The following is a 19506-nucleotide window of genomic DNA, read 5'->3' on the forward strand; positions in this document are numbered from 1 at the left end:
TGTTTTAGAAATTATTAAATTCCAATAAAGAAATGTTTATTGGTTTTGGTTTGGTTGGTTTTTTTTATTTTTAATTATGATTTAAAAGACATGCTGAAATTGTTACCTACTGGGTTTTTTATTTCTACAGTGTCCAAATGTAATTTTTTTTTTTTTTAATTTGTGGTAAATGGTATGTGTAGTTCAATTCAGTGTGTATACGAACACGGTGATGCTGAGTCATTTTACCTAGTTATTTGTCAAGTTCCTGATTAATAATAGATGTCTGAGAAAGAGTGTAATAACAGGGAAGGCAGATAGATAATGATTTAGCTTTAAAAAATTCTTTTAGTCCCCAGCAACTTGTGACTAAGACTTCTAGAGATAGAGGTGTTACCTTCTATGTAATAACCTTTTGCCGCTTTTTCTGTCGTGAATTTATCTATTTGTTCTTGAATTCATGTAGAGGATGTAATACCCTGCTGCCAAGTTTTCCACATTTTAATTACATGTTGTAGGAAGAAATATTTGGTTTGAATGTAGCAGCAACTTACTTTATTTGGAGCCCTTTAGTTCTTGTGTGGATTAGATGGGAACAATTGTACCTTATTGACTATCGGTTACAAGGTGAACTAAAACATAAAGGATGAAATAAGAAGAGTCTTTCTTTTGCAATTACTTTAATGGTGGCTTAATTATAACTGAAGTTTATATAAGTTGATTGAGGTCTGATTTTATTTTTTTGACCTGATTTATACTCATTTTTATTTGCGCATAGAAGGGTTAGACTGGAATTTGAGCAAGATGAACCAAAGAGAAAAAAACCAGCTAAAGTAAATATAAAGAGTACTTACTCCTGTCTTCTCCATCTGTGTGTTTAATTGCTTCATATTAAGATCACTTAATGTTTTTTAATTTCCTGTTCTTTGTAGGATGGGATGAATATGTGCATGTTTATGCAAAACACCTTAACCAGACTTATGAGGTAATATATTTTATTTACCCTTTTTTTTGAAGTAATTATAAGTATTGGAATGTATTTTAGCTAACTCTTTAATGAGATGTTTAACGTTTAATACATAGTTTTAAGTATGTAATTTTGAATCCCAGACCTTGCATTGACACATGTTAATCAGGTGGGTATTTATGGATTAAAATTAGACCTTGAAATTTTGCAACTATTAGACTTTCCAAAGATCAGAACAGGAAAAACCGACCTAGGCTTACATGTGTAGAGCTAGGAGATACCTAGAGTTAAGGAAATCTAGGCCTTCAAATTTTCAGAAACTGACTTCTATAACTCTGTGAAAGCTGGTAGCTCTTAAATAACAAGCAGAGACAGCTTATGCAGCCTACACAGGTAACGTTTGTTTGATATATCTGTTTAGTCTTCCCACTTCATAAGAGGAATGTATTCAGTTCTACCATCTGGCACTTCTGAAAACCACTTTTTCCTTTCCTTCAAATTTAGATTCCCTTAATCTATTAAATCCATTAGTGCTAAAGTCTGTGTTTTTTCTGCTCAGCGCTCTTTGAAGATAAATACTCTTTGTTTTCAATTATTCTTTCTTTTCAAATAATCTATATGAGAAAGTGTTATGAATTAACATTTTTTTCTGTAAAATTGCCCAGGAGACTTATAGTAGTAGTAGTATTGTAAGGAATCCTCAGAATTGGAATCCATTTGAGTCTCCATATAATCAAAATGGATGGGGCAAAGCAGAGGAGGAAGATGTGTGAAGATTAAACCCCCCACCTCAGGTGTGTTGACTTAGCAGACATTGAAGCAGTGCTTCAGGGGGAGCAGTGAGCTGCTGTCTGGGGACATCTGTTGTAGATGGGGTTAGTCTCCCTCAGAAAGAGCTGATGCTGACTGTGATCCTGAAAGAGGTGCCTTAAATGGATCAAAGTGTGGATGTAGGGGTCTTGGACCTGTGTCTTCTGGTTTCTCATAAACCACAGGAAAAATGAGGCTGCCCTCTTCCAGTGGGTTCACGTACCATGTATTGTATGAAGTGTGCTGCAGCTTATAAGTGAACTTGGGCCAAAAGAAAGTGTTGGTGCTTCTGTTAAAGTAGAACTAAAACCAAACATGTGGTCATGATCGGGAAGCTGACTTTTGAATGTGGTTTGAAAACTGCTCAATAAGTTAAATGTTTCTTCGTAGTAAAAGATGAAACAGCTGTATCAGCATGCAAATTCTGTGACTAACCAATTGTCTTCATTTCTTAGGGAAGTTGGCTTATCCAGTGTCACTGTTCATTAGTATTCATTTCACAATGGCAGTAGGGAAACATACTCTTCCTTCCCTCTGTTCTTTGAATTACCTTGAACATGATTAAATACCTTGAGCATGATTAAATACAACACCAACAAAGGTAACAGATTGCTGCTTTCCTTAAATGGTTTTGTTCTCAAAAAAAAAAAAAAAGAAAAAAAAGAAAAAAAGTTTTGTTGAAACTGAGATAGTAGCACTCTGAAGAAGGTGCTGAGGTAAATCTCATTATTTTTAGATAACGCAGCCCTTCAGTCCTTTGTATCCCTTTCTGCTGCTTTCTGTAGTGTACTGGCATAAAGTAGAATCTTGTGTTGCTGTCCTGTCACTCCTCCTTGCAGATAGTCTTTTTAGGTATAATCTATAGCAGGTATGTTTCATAACGTGTTTTTTCAGTACGTGATCCTTGTTTTGATTCCATTTGATATCTCTGTCTTGCTGTTTAATTTTGGGATTCCATATCAATTATGCAATAGTAATTTTGAAATAAGTGGAATTGGTATTGTGCTGCTTACCCACAAAGATGTTGTTATTTGAATGAATTGGAACAATATATTTTTCTAAACTTTTACTATAGAGATAGTTTGGTTGACTTGCTTTCTAATTTTTAAAAGACTAAAAGCTTGAATTTTTCTTGCAAAACTCTCTTGTGTAGGTTGCCTTTGATCAGTGTTGCACTAGTCCAAGGAAAAGCTTTTGGAGGAGGAGCAGAACTTACCACGGCATGTGATTTCAGGTAAGACCAACAATTTGAGTAGCTGTTACATTGGGTCAGTGATTTAATGACTGTCCGTGTGAAATGTGGAAAGCTTGAGGTACTGCTTTTACCAAGAGTCATGTCCCTGGGTTCCAAGGCATTGGAACTAGACTTTGTCAGCAGACTTCACAGAAAAGTGCATGTCCTGATAGTACACAGGAAAGATTATTTACTACCAGGTTATACAGTTTGAATCACTATGTAAAACAAGAGCAGTAAGCAATTTTAGTAACCAGCTGTGTTATACACCAAGTAGGTCCAACTCACCCCAGAGTGACAGCTGCAAAATTATGTATCTCCCTGTGTCTCTTTATGTGAATGTCGTAAGTCAAAAATAAATAAATAAATCTCTTAATTAACCTGATATTTTGTGTTCTGGGTTTATTATTTGTAATGTAACTATGTGCTCTACAGTTCTTGAAACAAGAGTTTGAGATACAGGGGAAAGCAAAAACATCCCTGGTTTTTTTCCATGCAGGTGCAGGGATTTGCCAGCATGAAACAACTAGTGAAAAACAAAGGGCTTTAGTTAAAGAGGCAGAATGGGAATGGGAAGAAACTAAAATAATAAAATGTTGCTTTATATAAACCATTGCTAATGTGCAAATAGCCTAGAGATGTAACAGGATAAGCACTGTGGGCAGCCTCTCTGAAAATGAGGAGCTTTTAGTGAAGTTTTTATATAAGAGAAGAAAATGTGCTCTTTAAGAGGGCCTTAGTGCCTGAAGTGGGAAAGGAATTATCCAGAACAAGCTGAAAGTAGGTACATTCAAAAGCAATACTAAGCAAAGTAAACTAGAATATTACAGTGCTGTGCCAGATATCAGGAACAGTCTTTGAATAGAGGAGATGGTATCTGCACTGTCTGAGCCACTCGGAAGCAATCTTCCTTTGCTTTGAAAGTAGATGTGGCTGGATCTTTCTTCTTATCTACTCAGCACATGGTGAGCTGAAACCCCAGCTCTGACTGTGAGTATAGGCTGTATTACAAATGCCTGGGAAACATGCAGAGAGGCTCTGTGTTTGACAGCTGCAGCACTGACAGGAGAATGCACCTGGCAGACTCAGTAGACCTTTCTGTATTTGTGAGCCCGTTGACAGAATGTGTATCTTGTTATCCCTAAATAGGAGTTTAGGGAATGTGAACATAATGAAATGCAAATCTTTTGGCTTTCTAAAATATGTAGTCTCTACTTATACTCCAGCTATGCTGTTTTGACATACTGTGTAATTATAGGCATTGTCAAGTAGCTCTTATTTGCATGAATTGAGCAGCTGTAATTCCTCTCATGTACTGCCATAATTTTCATAATAACTACAGCTGTTGATCCATCTTCCATTACTTTCTAACACACCCATCTAGTGCAACTAAATAACAGCAATTCAGGAACAGTAAGTGGGACTTAATTAATAACAGCAACAAGATAGAGAAACATACTCTGTGCTGTTATTGCTCCTGAATTTGAGAATTTTAATACTGGGGGAAAAAATTCCTGGGGTTTTTTTTGAGAACCATAAGTAGATATTAGTGGAACAGGTATTTTATCCTGAGTCACTAAATGCCAAAAGAGGAACTTGAGACAGAAATCAGAGAGGTTCGTTTTCTTCCTTGAATGAGCTGTTTGGACATTTTATTTTTTAAGAACAAAATGAGTTTGTTGTGGCTGCTTTTAATTCTAAATTTTTAAATACAGTTCTATTTTCCACAGTTACTGTGTAAGCTACCAAACTGCTTGGTTTTGGCCTGAAATATTTTCGGATTTGTATCTCTGCCCTTTTGTACTACATTAACTATACTGATACTGTTGAAGCAACTTGAACCAAAATGACCTCTGTATCTCCTCTGAAAAGTGCTCTGGCAGCACGATGCACATCTCTACTAAAGTAGAGGTGTGGACAAACCCAATTTTAAAATAGCTGAGGTAGTTTAAGATATTACTGATACATTCTTCCTGTAGCAGTTCTTGTGGCTAATTGTCTCACTGTGATTTAAGCCGGCTCATTTTAAATTGGATTAGGGAGGGCTTGTGTGAACTTTGGCATATTTATTGCTGACATAAGGACAATGATGAAAAGTGAAAGCAGCTTAGATCAGTCCACTTTGGATCTGGAGGAAGAGGTCTTTTCAAAACATCTTCTCAGTCTTAGCTGCTTTATGGATTGTTGCATCATGACTCTTCAGAAGAGCAGCATCCTCATAAAGATCATAAACATGTTATTAGGGGGAAAAAGAAATCAGATAAGCGTAGACGAGCAAGGTAATTAAAGTCCTTTCAGAAATTTTTTTGAAAGATAAGGCTTCTGACACTATAGTTATTTATCTCGGTTATTACTGTAAAACTGAGCAATGTAGAACTTGTTCGGACAATTGAGCTTTTTAGTACTGCTTCAAGAAATATTGACTTTTTTCAGTGTGCCACAGTTGAGCCTGTGAAGGTGGTTTGTGAGTTCTGCTGCCTAATGTTAATGTATCTTGTGGTTCTACATGACACTGCAGCCATTTCAGGTGCACAAATTAATGTGATACTGGATTCAGTGATGCGATTTTACAAATAATTGAAGCACCTGCATGGTTTCCCTATGTGAAGAAACTTGAAGTGCATCCTGTACTTACATAGTGTGTGAAGGTAAGGAGAACTGATTTGGCAGGGTTGGTTGAGAAATTTGGACAGGAAAACAGGAATGATAGTGGACTGTTGGGCAATAAGCTACAGATATGGGGAAGAGACAGTCGGTAAAGAATCCATTCGTGCAATTAGTAGATCGCAATAATCTCTGAGCGCAGTAGCTGCAGTGCACTATCAATCAATAGCCAGAATAACTGACTTGGAATTCTGGGCTATCTTGTCTTTATGTCACATTAGTGCCTTTGAGAAATCTTGCTCAGGCAAGAGCAAGACTTGAGTAAGTCTTTTAGACACATCAACAACTTTGACAAGTTTGTCCTATGTCACTTGGCAAATGGACTTCCATTGTCCCTGAGTGCTTCTGAAACATATAGTCTCTTTCCCCCTACCCCCTCTTTCCTCCCTAACGCTGCTGCAAAGTAGAGGTGTGTTACCGCCGTGTCAATCAAATTTAAAAGGTGGTGGCTCAAGGCAGAGGATGAGATTGCAATGATAGAAAGCTGCCCATTTCTCTCACCACTGACTTCATAATGGGCTCATAGGTAGAGACAGCAGTATTTTCCTTTTCTTCTTTAGAAAATAAATTAATGAACTGTAATTTCTTCATCTGTAGTTGATTTTGCACAATTAAATTGCAAAGGGCCAGTTTTATTACTCTGGAACTGCTGAGTTAATTATTAGCTTATGCTAATAACACTGTTTATATAAAATTGGCCTTCTTGCATTTTAGTTGTATGTTTTCTATATTCTTGGGAAATATGTAGGCATGATTATTATTACGTTTTAAGGTGTTAGGCATGTTCCATGAAACACCTAGATGAGATACATGAAACAATAGCTTTGGCGTGTGTCTTTCTGTGATAACTTATGTTTAACTTATTATTTACTTTTACAAGTATGTGTTTAGTGCATTAAATGCCATTTTTAGGAAATGAAAGGAGCAGAAGTTAATATAACTGCTGCATAGATGTAGGCTTACTATGACCAACTTTTCAGTTGTTTCACCTTTCAAGAAGGGGGAATGGGGGAAACTAAAGATTTTAGTATTCTGTATTTCGCTCTGTGCAAGGATTCGGGCTTTTAGTTTTATCAGGATGAGCATTTAGGTGCACAATATGCTGCTGCTTGAAATAAGAGCACCTCAGTACACAGTAGCATTTTTCACTGGGCAGAGCATGATATGAATGTAATGGGATGGGATTTACATATTCGTAAGTTCTTGCAAAGTCCAGGCTCACAAAGCACTTTTCATTCATGTGACTCTGTAATGTTGCTACACATCATCAGGAGAAGAATCAGTAGCCAAATCTGAGAGTGAGTTCCCTATAGAAGCCTAAAAGGTAAGGGGGCTAATGTGTACGTCTCAAACACTGATAGCTGGATAGCCATGGAGCCAACAAAGGATTGTTGGTAATAACAGCAATGGATTGTTGGTAATAATACACTGTGAGAAAGAACAGGATGTGGCTGGAGAAGGGGGACATATGGAGGTAGGGGAGCACTTTTCTGGGACAAACATCTTTGTTCAAGCTTCCGGAACTCAGCGCAACACAGTACAGTGCAAGCACAGGAATGAGGTTGAGCAGTGGGCATGCACTGTGGGGGGGAACAAGACCACCAAAGACCTCCCAAAGCCCTCCAACCCATTTCCAGAAAGGTCTAGAAGAGTGGACTGAGCATGGTAACTAATTGGCATAAAAAACAAGCAGCTTATCTCCAGGATGGGGAAAACTTATCTATATAAAGGTACCACCACAAAGCCTGGGTGCATGTGCGCCCTGGGACCCTGGACACTCCTGCTGTATCAACGCTGGAGCCAGGACCTGTGATCTCTCTTTTTCTCTCTTTCTTCCTTTATTTCTCTCTATTCCTCTTTAATTCAGCTCTCTCTCTCTTCCCTTTCACTCTACCCTTTTATCCAAAACCCACTGTGCTTATACTAGAAGGTTAGGGACTAACATACCAATTTCCATGCCAAGCATGTAATTTACTGATAAAACTCCGTAAACTTTTGCAGACCCTCTGAATTTTGCCGTTCCTTTTGACCATGAGCATCAAAGAATCTTGGGTGCTCCCTTCTCCTTAAGGGTGTAACACCATATTCTCACAGCTTCAGGTGCTTGCTATATGGCATAGATCGCTTTTTTAAACTATATAAAATTTTTGTGTGTGTATGTATATATATATATATATATATAAAAAACATATGTGTGTGTATGTAAAATCTTCTGGACATCAGTTGACAATTCTAGAATTCCAATGCAGTCATACATTACTTTGCATTTTTAGAGCCCTGGGAGGTTTGTTGGTACAAGTTTCTGATGAATTTTCAGAGAGATGGATTATGATTTTAAAAGTCTCACATTGCCTTCCTTTAAGAAGGCTGTTCTTATTTTTTACCTGGTACGTTTGACATCTGGTTAAGTAATCACAGCACTGCTAGAAATGGACTCCAGAGCTTATGTTATTTGGCTTGTATTTATGGACTGGTATTGGTTTTTGTTTTCATTTGGATTTGAATTTCATGTGTTTACAGTCTTACAGGTAGAGGATTTTTAGATGTAGTCTACAATTCAAATGTACCATTGTTTGATTTTAGTGAAAATGTAAATAACAGCAACAAAGCATGAATTTGAGTTGATGTTTTCTTTCCAAACTTGTCTTTTTGTAAGGGTTTACTTCATTCCAAGTTGGCTTTTTATTTCTTTAGGAGGCTAAACCATCTTATCCTGGGTAAATGAAATTTTTCTTATCAGCCTGCATCTACATTTTAAAGCGCTTGTATTATGCAATCTTACATCCTTTCTGTTGAGCAGTCCTGTCTGCAGCTGATAAAATGTGCTGCATGATAATAATAAACGGAGAGAGTTCAGATAATGGAAAACTTAGATAAGACAGATTTTAGAGAATGCATATCTGGACCCATGCTGATACTTGCTGATACACTGGGCTGTTGGTCCACTGTAGGGAAGCATTCAAGGTTCAAAAAGAATTAGTCTAGGGAGAGTACACTGAAATTGTCCATTATGCTTGCATCTGTGAAGTGACTAATTCCCAGTTTAGTTAAACTGCCTGCAGGTATTTGAGTTTGACGCACCATTACTGATCTGCACTATTATTTTTTTTAAATATATATATAATCAGCTCCACAAGTTGGATAATATGAAGTCCGAGAAGCACTTATGTTTTCCAGTCTGCTGATTTTGAGTTGGGGTTATACTGAGCTGTGGCCTCAGGATAGACTGCCTGAATAGCTTAGCTGGATGTGGGAGGAGGGTATCCCTGTTGAATATTCCCAGCTCACTGTTTACCTCTGGTTTGCCAAGCCCCAGTGAAGATGCCTGTATGAGTCAATTATCTCACTAAAAAGCAACAGAAAGACTAAGTTTTTCCTTTTCTTACGGTGAGTTAAAGTGGCTTGTAAAGGGATATAGTATTAGCTAGAGCCAGTGTAAAGGAGGAACAAAATCTCTAGGAGATGGGAAAGAACAGGAGGGGGTAAGAATACAGTCTTCTTCGTTTGGGTCAAGGGAGCAGTTAGATAGCCTCTGTTTTCCCTGAAGCCACAACTTTCAGCTGCCTAACTTTGCACTGGATCAGCTTCCAGAGGATGTCTTCCTGAGTCCCTGTTAGTTATCTAATTTTTCAGTCCTGTAATGTGTGAAGGACTGTGAAAAGAAGAACTCTTCCTCTCTTTATCACTCCAAATAGCAATATAGTTAACGTTGCAGATCTCTGAAGGGTGATCACCCACATCAGAGTTACTGTTAATTGAAATGACCAGATGTTCCCCAAATGACTTGCATAGTTTTTGCAAGTGTAAGCAGGCGTTGTGTGGATCTCAACCTACTTTCATTGTAAATATTGCCTTCAAAATTGCAACTTACAGTCTTCCTCTTTACCCCCATTTCTTTTTTTTGTCTCTGATCCAGAGCAACCCGATATCTTAGTGAAGATTTGGAGCCCAACAGGCTGGACCTCTGTGTTCCTCTTACTCCAGATTTATTGAAAATTGTGTGAAAAAAGACTGCAAACTCTTTGAAGCTGTTAACCTTGGTGGCTTCAGCTTCTTACTTCCTGGATTCTGTAGTTAATAAGAAATTAATTATTACTGCTGTAACTCAGCAGTCACAGTAACAATAAATGAAAGCGTAAATTCTTAAATTAAACAGATTCCTCTTGTGCTTAAACTGTTGTATCTGCAAGAACTTCTGCTGTATCCATGGTCTATTACTAGGTGTTATCCTCCAGTCCGGTTTTGTGTGCTGATGATTCATATTCATAAACAAAAAGCAAATATACAGACTGAGGAAAACCCAATAATTTAAATTAACATGGATTTCTCTGTGTGTGAAAGAGAGAAAGATTGTAAATAAAAAGATAGTAGGGGAAATTATACTTTTGGTCATAATTGGTCACACTCTTAGGCATATTTATGGATGATCTGTTGCAGTTTGCTGAAAATGTGCCAGCTTCTTGTCCAGGCAGTTAGTGATCTGAAGCTGGCTTGAGATCCCCATCAATATAACTAGTATGCAATATTAAAAAGTAAAGAGGAGAAGTAGCAGGTTACTGCTTTAATGTAGACTTTTAATGTTAAATTATCTATCTCATTTATGCCTTTTTATGTCATTATGCTCTCCCCACCCCCAAAAAATCTCTGAAATCACATATCATATCTGGAAAATTTAAAACTTAGGTCACAGCCACTGTGATAATTTTAAAAAAAAACACAACCCTCAGCAATTTTTGTTTGAAATTAACATGGTATCCTGACAAAATGGAAACATTTCATTATAATTTACCAGTGATTTCAGCTAAGTGTATGACCTCTCTTTGCTTTAGTCAGAAATTGTTGTGTAGGATGTGCAAATGCAGCATCAGTAGCACCACATGCAGAGACAGCTGAATTTCAAAGTGTGTCTTGTTACCCTATGCCTTGTGAAGGGTTGTTAGTGTGATGTTAAATTGTATTTTAAATCCTTTAATGCTGTGAGTTGCAGAAATCTGATATATCAAATCCATCATAAAGTATTAAGGCAGCTCAAACCTTGCATCTCTTAGGGCTGATGCCAAAAATGTTGTTCCTTTGCAGTCAGCTGAGTTCAGGTGAATGAGGTGATCTTGCCTTTTTGACATTTTAGATGCTAAACTCTGAGACAGTGTTGGGAAGCTCCTACTCCCCTTTCTGTATCAGCAGCAGAGATGAGCAGAGAATGTGACTGAAATGTTCCTGCTTTAAGAGACTCTTGAATTTGGTCCGGTAGAATTTTGTTCTGTTTTCTTTGGTCTTGATAAACATATATGATGGAAATAAAGATGTGAGATATATTGTTTATAACCGAAGTTACAAAGATAGTTGCATATACTGCATGAAAGTGTGCACATAATTAAAAAAATACAGTATTTTCTCTGTGAAAACAAGCTCCACTGTACTTTTTTATTTCTAGATGAATACTGTCACTCACATTTGACTAAAAATTGAAATTATCAAACACCTAAGATCCAGATGGTCTTTTTTCATCAAAGAATCTGTTAAAATATCACTGGATCTTTTCTGATGGAAATTTTTGCTTTAGTCTAAAAGGCATATCTGTTGTTGAAAATGTTTGCTTGAGTGGAATCCAAATAGCTCTAGTTCCTTTTTGGGAAGGAAAGACTCATGTACCATTTCAGATTTCCAACATGAGTAATTTTTCTGTGAGCATTATTTTGGCATTCACTCTCTTGTATATTGAGGCAGCCTGTAAAGAATAGCTAAAACCTGCTTCATGGGTAAGACCCAAGTGCTATGTCAAGGTGAGAACTACTCTGAAGACAATCATATGGTAACTGAAGTGCCTGGGATCCACTGACACCAGGGTAATACAAATGAAGTCATAGCTGGGAATTAGAAGAGGAGAGTGCCAGTAACACATCCATCATTAGCAGAGGAGGAGAATTGGGGTGGTAGACCATGGATTGTTGTTGTATGATTGTGGGGAGTAAGGATGATCCAGGCACTGCCTCTTGAACGATGGGGCTTCAGTCCGACTTTATGGCTCTGGGTGATTTGTGCCATTTTCAGAGTTTATACTACACACGTCAGGGGAATTAGAGCTCCCCAGTGTAACTGTCTGCGTTATTCTCTTGGTTCTGCATGTTAAATTGTGGTCTAAGCCTTGTGTGTCTTCAATAAGCCTTTGTAAAGCCATGCTGCTCCTCCCCAGTGTGCACATGAGGGTGTTGTCAAACAGGTCCAAGGCAGCACCCATGGGACGGGGAACTCTTTTACTGCTATCTATATAACTGTAAAAAGTTTGTCTCTCTTAGTTGGGAAAGGCCTTTTAAGTTACTTTTGCTATGTTTTCTGGAACTATTCAGCTCACTTGAATGCTTAGGCACAAGTTGGGATGAGGGAATGTTGTGTGCTCACACAGCCTTTACATCGCATCACAGCTTGCAGGGGGGCCACCCGATGTGTGTGTGCAGCACACACCAACTTGCGAGGCAGTGGTGAAAGATGGAGGGTTGCACGAGCCCCCTGGCCAGCTCTCTCCCCATCTCCAAAGCTCACCCACCAGCACACACAGCCCATCACAGCAGGGACAGTACCTTGGGCTGCAGGAACCCCTTGAGAGCATTGCATGCAGGCCTAAAGAAGTATCCTGGGAAATGGGGCAGATTCGCTTTGCAGTTTGGCCCAATAATTTTCTTTCCTGACAGTTTATTGAAAAATGACTGTGAAGAGGAAAAAAAAATAAAATAAAAAGGCTCATCTTACTTCTTTTAATACTGCTTGTGGAGTTTTAATCAGTCATGCTTTTTCGGGTCCCTATTTCTTGCCCTGTGATCTGCTGTCTAATTCAATTTTTCATTCCTGCTACAAAAAATGTCTTTCTGCAATTTCTAATATTCAGCTTCATTTATCCCTTTTAGAAGAAATGTAGCTTTTTATAGCATGCTTTTTTCTCTCGGGCTTCTGTGAAGCCACGGGTGAGAAAGTGTCAAGCCTGAGGTAAAAAACTAGCTTTAAAACCCCTAATCTAGGTCTGCTGGTGAGCCTCCATCTGTGCCTGACTCTGGGAGATTCTGGACCAGAATGAGGTTGGAAGTCTGTGTGGATGGCAGCCAGTATGACAGTAGACATCACCTGCAGGAGACTTTTGAGGGGCCCTACCTACCTTGTCTTTTGTTTGAGGCTGCCCTACTCGCTTGCAGGGTATTAGCACCAGCTTCTTTCCCCATATCTCTTGCCTTCTGTAATTGCTCTCTCAAACTAACAATCTTTCTGGCCCTCTTTTAGCCCCTCTCATTTGATCAGGTAAATGCTTAAGAAATAAAACCTTTTTCACTTCTCTGGTTGTTCTTAACACAGCCATGTCTAGATCAGTTTTATTCTGGGTCTTGCCAAATCCTAGAGAGTGTGCTCTGCTGCTTTACTGAGCTGCTTTGTGCTGCTGATAGGCCTTTTCTTAATTTTTCCCAGTGCAGACCTTTTACGGATGAGATGCTTTTTTCTTTTTTTTTAGGACATGAAATTTTCTGTATCTGCCTATTATTATTTAACTCCCGTTATCCAAGGGATCTTCTTTTAGTAACAATATTATTTTTGTGGATTTTCCCTGGAATGGCTTTCTTTGGAACTGGTAATCTTGCACCCTTTTTGACTTGAGTCTGTTGCTTTTGGAAGCTCATCTTACATTGAATATTGCAATATTTGGCAGTAGATGTTGGAGTTATCCATACCTTGAGTTTTTGTTTAATCTTGGAGACCATATTCTTCCTAAAATGGCTTATGTCTGTTTAGCAGTTTCTACTCTGATATCTCTGTGTTCCAGCTCTGCCTCTAACTCTTCTTGTTACTACATCTTCCATTTTTTAGATCCAGGACTCCATTTTGCAGAATTTTACCATCAACCAAACGTTTTGTGTCTTGGGATGAAAGTATGACTTTGTAATTTTTCCTTCTGCATTTCATTTGACTCTGGGTGATGTGAGAAAGCCTGATAGAGTGGCATTATAAATAGCTAGTTTAAGGTCTCCTCTGAAGAATGCATCTTTCATTGTTTAGGTCCCTCTGTTCCACTCTGAGGAACCCCAGAGTGCCCTGGGGTTTCCCAGCCAACTCAGAAGAATGTTAACTCTTGTTCAAAAAAAGACATCTGTAATTAGGAGTCTGTTTATTTGATCTGATTTTGACCCTGATCCTTAGGGTTCCATAAAATGCATTGCAAAATCTGACTAGAGGTCAGCAAAGGTAGGGGCTAAAGGCAACATGTGCTAGGGAGATGAGATGTTTTTCTAGGCTGCTTTATGTAAAGTTTGATTCTTAGCTTTTGTGGCAAGTGGGGGGAAAATTGATGCACTAAGAGTGTTACAAAATAATTCAGTAACTATAAATAAATGTCCATATAATCTGTAAGACAATTTGAAAAGAGCTGTGAGAAAAGCAAGCTCTTGTTTTGGTGAAATTTCTTAGGCTGGCATCAAGCCTACTTCTTCGACACTGAGTTTTAGAGCATGCCTAGAACACTCTGTACTTCGGAGGCTTGGTAGGATTTTTTTTATTTTGGTTCTTGGGTTTCATCTTAATTTATTTAAACTTCAAGTAAAAAAGGTATATTGTTTTGTGAATTGAATTGTTGGTTTGGTTTTTTTTTAATCACTGAAAGGATTTGAGAGGGGTGACTTTCTGATTATTAAAATAGTATCGGGACCTACTACTTTCCATTGCATTCCTGCAGAAAAAGGTTACAGAGTAAAGCAGATAAACAGAAAAGATCATGAATGTGCACAGTCTTCTCTTAACCTATGGAAATTTGGGATTGCAGAGCAGCTTTGAGCAAATGTATCTAAGATAAGCACAACACACAGTTTCCCCAAACTAAACCATTTTGTCTTCATTTTTATATTCTTTATGTTCTTTAGTAGTTACCATTCTGTCATCTGTCAAGTGAATATCTGTGACTAAAGGATTTTCAGAAGGAGTGAAGATTTGGGGAGGTTTGCTTTTATGATGCCAGTCTGCAGGCTATGACCACAAGCATGTAGCACAAATCCCTAGTTTTATCGGTTTTACAGTATTTTCAATTTGGAAGTCTCACCTTTGTGTTTTCACACCTCTGAAGCAGCAATTGCTGCAATATCCAATTGCCTTATTATTTCTCTGCATAGGGCAGAAACATGAGAAGCTCACAATGAGAGAGAAGATATGAGAGAGGTGCAGGGAGGATTAATACTAGCAAGCTGTGCTGCGAAAGCATAGAAAAATTGTGGCTTGCCAATATTCACTGCATTACTCCAGTTCAAAAGTCTGCTAAACAGAATTAGCAACAAGTTATTGATTAAATGTTTAATTGGGGCTTTTTGGTCCTTTAAAAAAGCCTATCCAATTAATAAAGTGAGATTGAGAGAAAAGTGAAATTATGACTAACTTTTCTCAGGATGAATCCACTTGTCAATAGTTTCAGAGAACTAGGGTGTGTTTTTTAGTGATAGAGGGTGTAGTAAGCTGAATTTCAGAAAAATCTTTAGCTATTTTGTCTAGATAATCCCTTTACAGAGTATCTAGATAACTATTTGATAGTGCAGTGATAAAGACACTGCTGAGACACTGCACTGGATAGGCAGAGATGGATTAATTAGTCCCAGGTTGCCTTTTGGAGGGGACTGTCTTATTCTTGGGGGTCTAATTCTAAAAGCATATGTCACGAAAATTGAAGTAAGGACTGGAAGCTGCTAATCAGCAACTTTGCTGACTGGCTAAATTATTTTTAGTGTAGTACTGCATATTTCTTCTGCAGAATATTCTTCCACAGTACCTTGCTGTTCAAAATTCATTTTTATTGCAAAAATGACTTGTTCATGCAGGTGTTGTTTTAAGGTGAGTTTCTGTAATAACTATGAAAGGCTTGTGTATTGGAATACTGAACAAGGCTTACACAGGACAAGTTATCAGTACTAGAACACAATGTTGTCATGTAATTAACTATCAGTAGTTAGGTTTCCAGGTTAGGTCTCTGCAGGCACAAACTGCAGCATTAACTTTACTGAGTACTCTTCATTTCAGGCTCTCTGTGGCTTTGTGAAAATGTCAAGGCGGTGGTTCATATTCAGGTTGTGTTCTCAAGACTATACTTAGGAATTACTTTTGTTGTTAAAAGATTCTGGAGAAGATAGAGATGAGTTTTGCAGCAACTTGCCAAGGCCTCAAGAATTTGTATGTTAATGCTAAGGAAGTTCTGTAGTTTCTTATATGTGCTTTAACATCTGTCCATCCATGGTGGGGAGAATAGGGTTTAGATGTATTAAATGGGAAAGTACATGATATCTAGTATATCTTTCTGACTCTAAGATTTGGAACTCAGATATCAGAGGTGGATTGAGTGCTAGGTACAAGTTAAACTTCGTTAGGTCCACGTCATGCTAAAGAAAATAGGGAGAAGGCAGCAAGCCAGGAGGATTCCAAACCCCTCAGTATGTGCTACATGAACCATACAAGAAAGAATGGAAGTTGCAGCAGTGCTTGACTGCTTATGTCATGGTCCTTGGCCAAGCTTCAGGCTAACGGCATTTGCAGTCCCAGTTAATTGCTCCTTGTGGTCCAGCTTTCAGGTCTGCCACTAGCCTATGGCATGATCCCTAAGCATCCCTGCCTGAGCCAAGGAACTGAAGCTACAGAATTGTCTGGCTGCATTTGCGGAAAAGGTGACATCTCTCTCTTATAGAATTGCTTTCAAATCCAGCTACCCACTTCTACCTTATCTAAACAGTTACTGCATTTCAGCCATCCACTTTAAAGCTGCCTTTTTTTTCCCTTTGTTCTTTTTACAAAGCTTAGTATATTGCCTTGAAAATATTACTCAGTTTGTGTGGTGCACTGAGCCAACCTAAAATAAAGGACTTCTGTTTAATCAGAAATCAGTGCTTTTGTTGTACAGATAAAGGAATGGGTAGCTTATTTTTTGCTCTGTGCTACAAATTCAACAATCACATCTCTCCCTTGCTTTGTTTTAACTTATTGTAACAGTTTAGTTGACTAAAACATCCCATCTACTTCACATGTTCAGCAGCACTTTGTGTGTAAGAGAAACACTTTATTTTTGGTGGATTTTGCCTGCACCAGCAAGAGAAGAGAGATCAGATTATATTTATTACCTGTGTAACTCTGTCTGCTGCCTGAGTCGCAGTCACTTGCTTCAAGAAGCCACCACCAGTTCTAAGATCTTCTGTGTCCCCTGAGATGCTGAGGAAGTATAAGGAAGATGGAATGAGACTATGAGATGCAATTTGCTCGTGAAGTGATGGGATGGGGATTGTAGTTTTAGTGTTGAGAAGGTGCACTTTGAAAACAGGGAAGAAGTGGACAATGGACTGACTTTCTTGCTCCCTGAAGGCCCAGCATGCATTTGAGAGCTGCAGCTGCTGCTAATTGTCCTGGTAGCACTCACCAAGCAAAGTTACAAAATCCTAAACTAGTTACACATGAGCTTTTGTCCACTTTGCCAGCATCAAATTTTCATGCCCACCCAGCAAAGTAAGTTCCATTTGCATGATAAAACACCGTCCATGGATAATGTCATACCTGACCTCTTAACAAATTCTTGAACTTGCACTCCCCAGCAGTGTGCATTTTAAAAAGCTGTTTTGGCCACGTGCCAGTATAACACTGCTGTTACTTAATTTAACAAGAGTTAATTTAAGCTGATGCCATATTGATGAATGTGTTAGAAACACATACATGTTGGGCAAAGTGTATGGTGGCATTGCACATCAACTTTGCTGTTCTCTTCTTTCCTGTTTAAAGGAAGCGTTTGACTTTTGATAATCTTTCTGTTACCATTTTTTTGGTGGTTTTCTTTTTTTGCAATATCTCTCTTTTCCTGTGCCTAAAATAGTTCCACGTGTGGTCTGGATGCTTGGTTGAAAGCTTTTGATATCAATACTGTATTCTTGCTGTCTTCACTGAGTAATAAGAGCCAAAATAAGTGTGTGATTGACCATAGACATTGGTCTTCCTGTGTCTGCGTGTTCTGTATCTATATTTTATAAAATATCTAGTTCTACTTGAAGATTTCTTATTATTTCTATAACTCTTGTCTACAGCATGCTAAAATTATGGATGTCTTTTAATTGTATCTCAAGGCCTTTGCCTCTCGTTTTTGGAGAATTTTGCACTTTGTGTTGGTTCAATCATATTGTAGGTAGGTGTTACTGAAATTTATAGAAGGTAGCAGATTTGGTGAGGGAACTTACTGTGACTGGAACACATACGCTCTGTTTATTATTTATATTGATTGGTGTTTTGAGAGCAGGATGCCAAAGTATTTGGGGGGAAGATAAAAGTCATCTCCTGCAGTTCTGGCTGCCCTCTCTCAGTATAACCATAGCTGAGAACCAGGTGCTGCAGCACTGCACGATGCCAGCTGCCTCCCTCTGTGGTGTGCCAGTCTCATGCCAGCTAAAAGGAGATCGGAAGTCAGGAGCTGTGTCCTTATGTGACACTGGGAGTCAAACAGGGAATGGGAACAAAATCCAGGTTGCTGACAGTACATTAATGTTTTAGGCATCTTTTTTTCTATCGTGGGTTTCAACAGCATAGTTGTAGGAGCTTTTAAAATGCCTAAAATAGAGGGTGGTATTTGTCCCTCCTTAGTAAACTTGATTAGTGCCTTTGCCTTGTCAGAAAGAATATAACTCAAACCTCAAAGTCCAGGAAATGATAAGGTAAGGGCCAGCACAGGTATTAATATAATCTTAATTCTGCCCAAGGAACTGATTATACCTATTGGAACAGCTCAGTAACATGAGTGTTTATAAAAAGCAAAGGAAAGCACAGCTGTTAGGTCACAGCAAGCACTGCCTTTGGAGAAGCAAGTGTACCTTTATAAGGATGGGATTTGTTAGGTTGCCTTGTTAATGACAAGGTTTTCTTCTCGCACATTGTCAGTGATGTGATGAGATGTGGCATGACAGTTGGTAGTTTGTGGGTACAATGAGATGTCACAGAATGAAGGAATCCTCAGATCAAAGGGGGAGGATTTATAACATTTAGTGCATCTGAGAACATTTTAAAATGTACAGAAGGAACATTTGCTGTAGCTCATTTGCTTTAGATGACTAACACAAAATTGGATGTGGCCCATGGTGGCTGTGCTTTCTTCCTAGGGGGGTTATAGTGCTTGTAACATGAAATAAAATGTTCTAAAAGAAGGTTTTAGCTGCACTTTGGTGCTTATGTTACCTTAACCTCTTTTTTCCAAATTAAGTTGTGAGAATTTTGCTACCCATCACATTTCTGGAGGATGTGCTTGTAAGGCCTTCAGTCACTTTGACATTAATTACATTGAATAAATATTTTTTCAGTACTGTCATGCAACAGATTTTCTTTATTAGGGCAACGAAGACATGTGTCCAGGAGTCTAGCGATATGACCTTCCCCTGCAATACAGGAGACACAGATTTTAATTCCTTTGACCTGGAAGACAAGAACAGATATACTGAGTCAGTTCAGGATTAATTTTGTTTTCATCTACTGTTCTGTCTCAAGCAGGGCCAATAATAGGTGAATAAGGTATAAACAGCTAAGGAATAGCACTTTGGTCTTTCCAGCTTTTTGATGTCTGCCTCTTTATGTTTAGTAATGCTTGATGTGTTTTTCTTACATAAATTCTTTTAATGGGAGATCAGATCTGTCATGTCTCAGAAGGTAGATTCAATTCCTCTCATACAGTAAAAAGGGAAATATTTATGCAAGGCTGCAGCTGGTGATGTTCAGAGGCTGATCCCGGGCTGGCTTGGCAACTGCATACACCTCTTCAGACATGAGCTCAGGTCTCCACTGCTTCCTTGGGCATGGGGACTGTAAGTGGATCATGGCTAGGCTT

At 38.4% G+C, this 19506-nt stretch overlaps 1 protein-coding gene across 8 annotated transcripts in view; it reads left to right on the top strand.

Annotated features, from left to right (window-relative positions):
• ECHDC1 (ethylmalonyl-CoA decarboxylase 1) overlaps positions 1–19506 on the top strand; it is a 45771-nt gene that overhangs the window by 19695 nt on the left and 6570 nt on the right. For all 8 annotated transcript variants that reach the window (XM_064649563.1, XM_064649567.1, XM_064649566.1 and 5 more), the window contains 2 exons: positions 912–964; positions 2910–2990. In XM_064649563.1, coding sequence (XP_064505633.1) covers positions 912–964; positions 2910–2990 — 134 coding nt within the window. The remainder of the gene's footprint in view (positions 1–911; positions 965–2909; positions 2991–19506) is intronic.

Source organism: Pseudopipra pipra, chromosome 3 (assembly GCF_036250125.1).
Source record: "Pseudopipra pipra isolate bDixPip1 chromosome 3, bDixPip1.hap1, whole genome shotgun sequence".
Taxonomy (NCBI): Eukaryota; Metazoa; Chordata; class Aves; order Passeriformes; family Pipridae; genus Pseudopipra; species Pseudopipra pipra.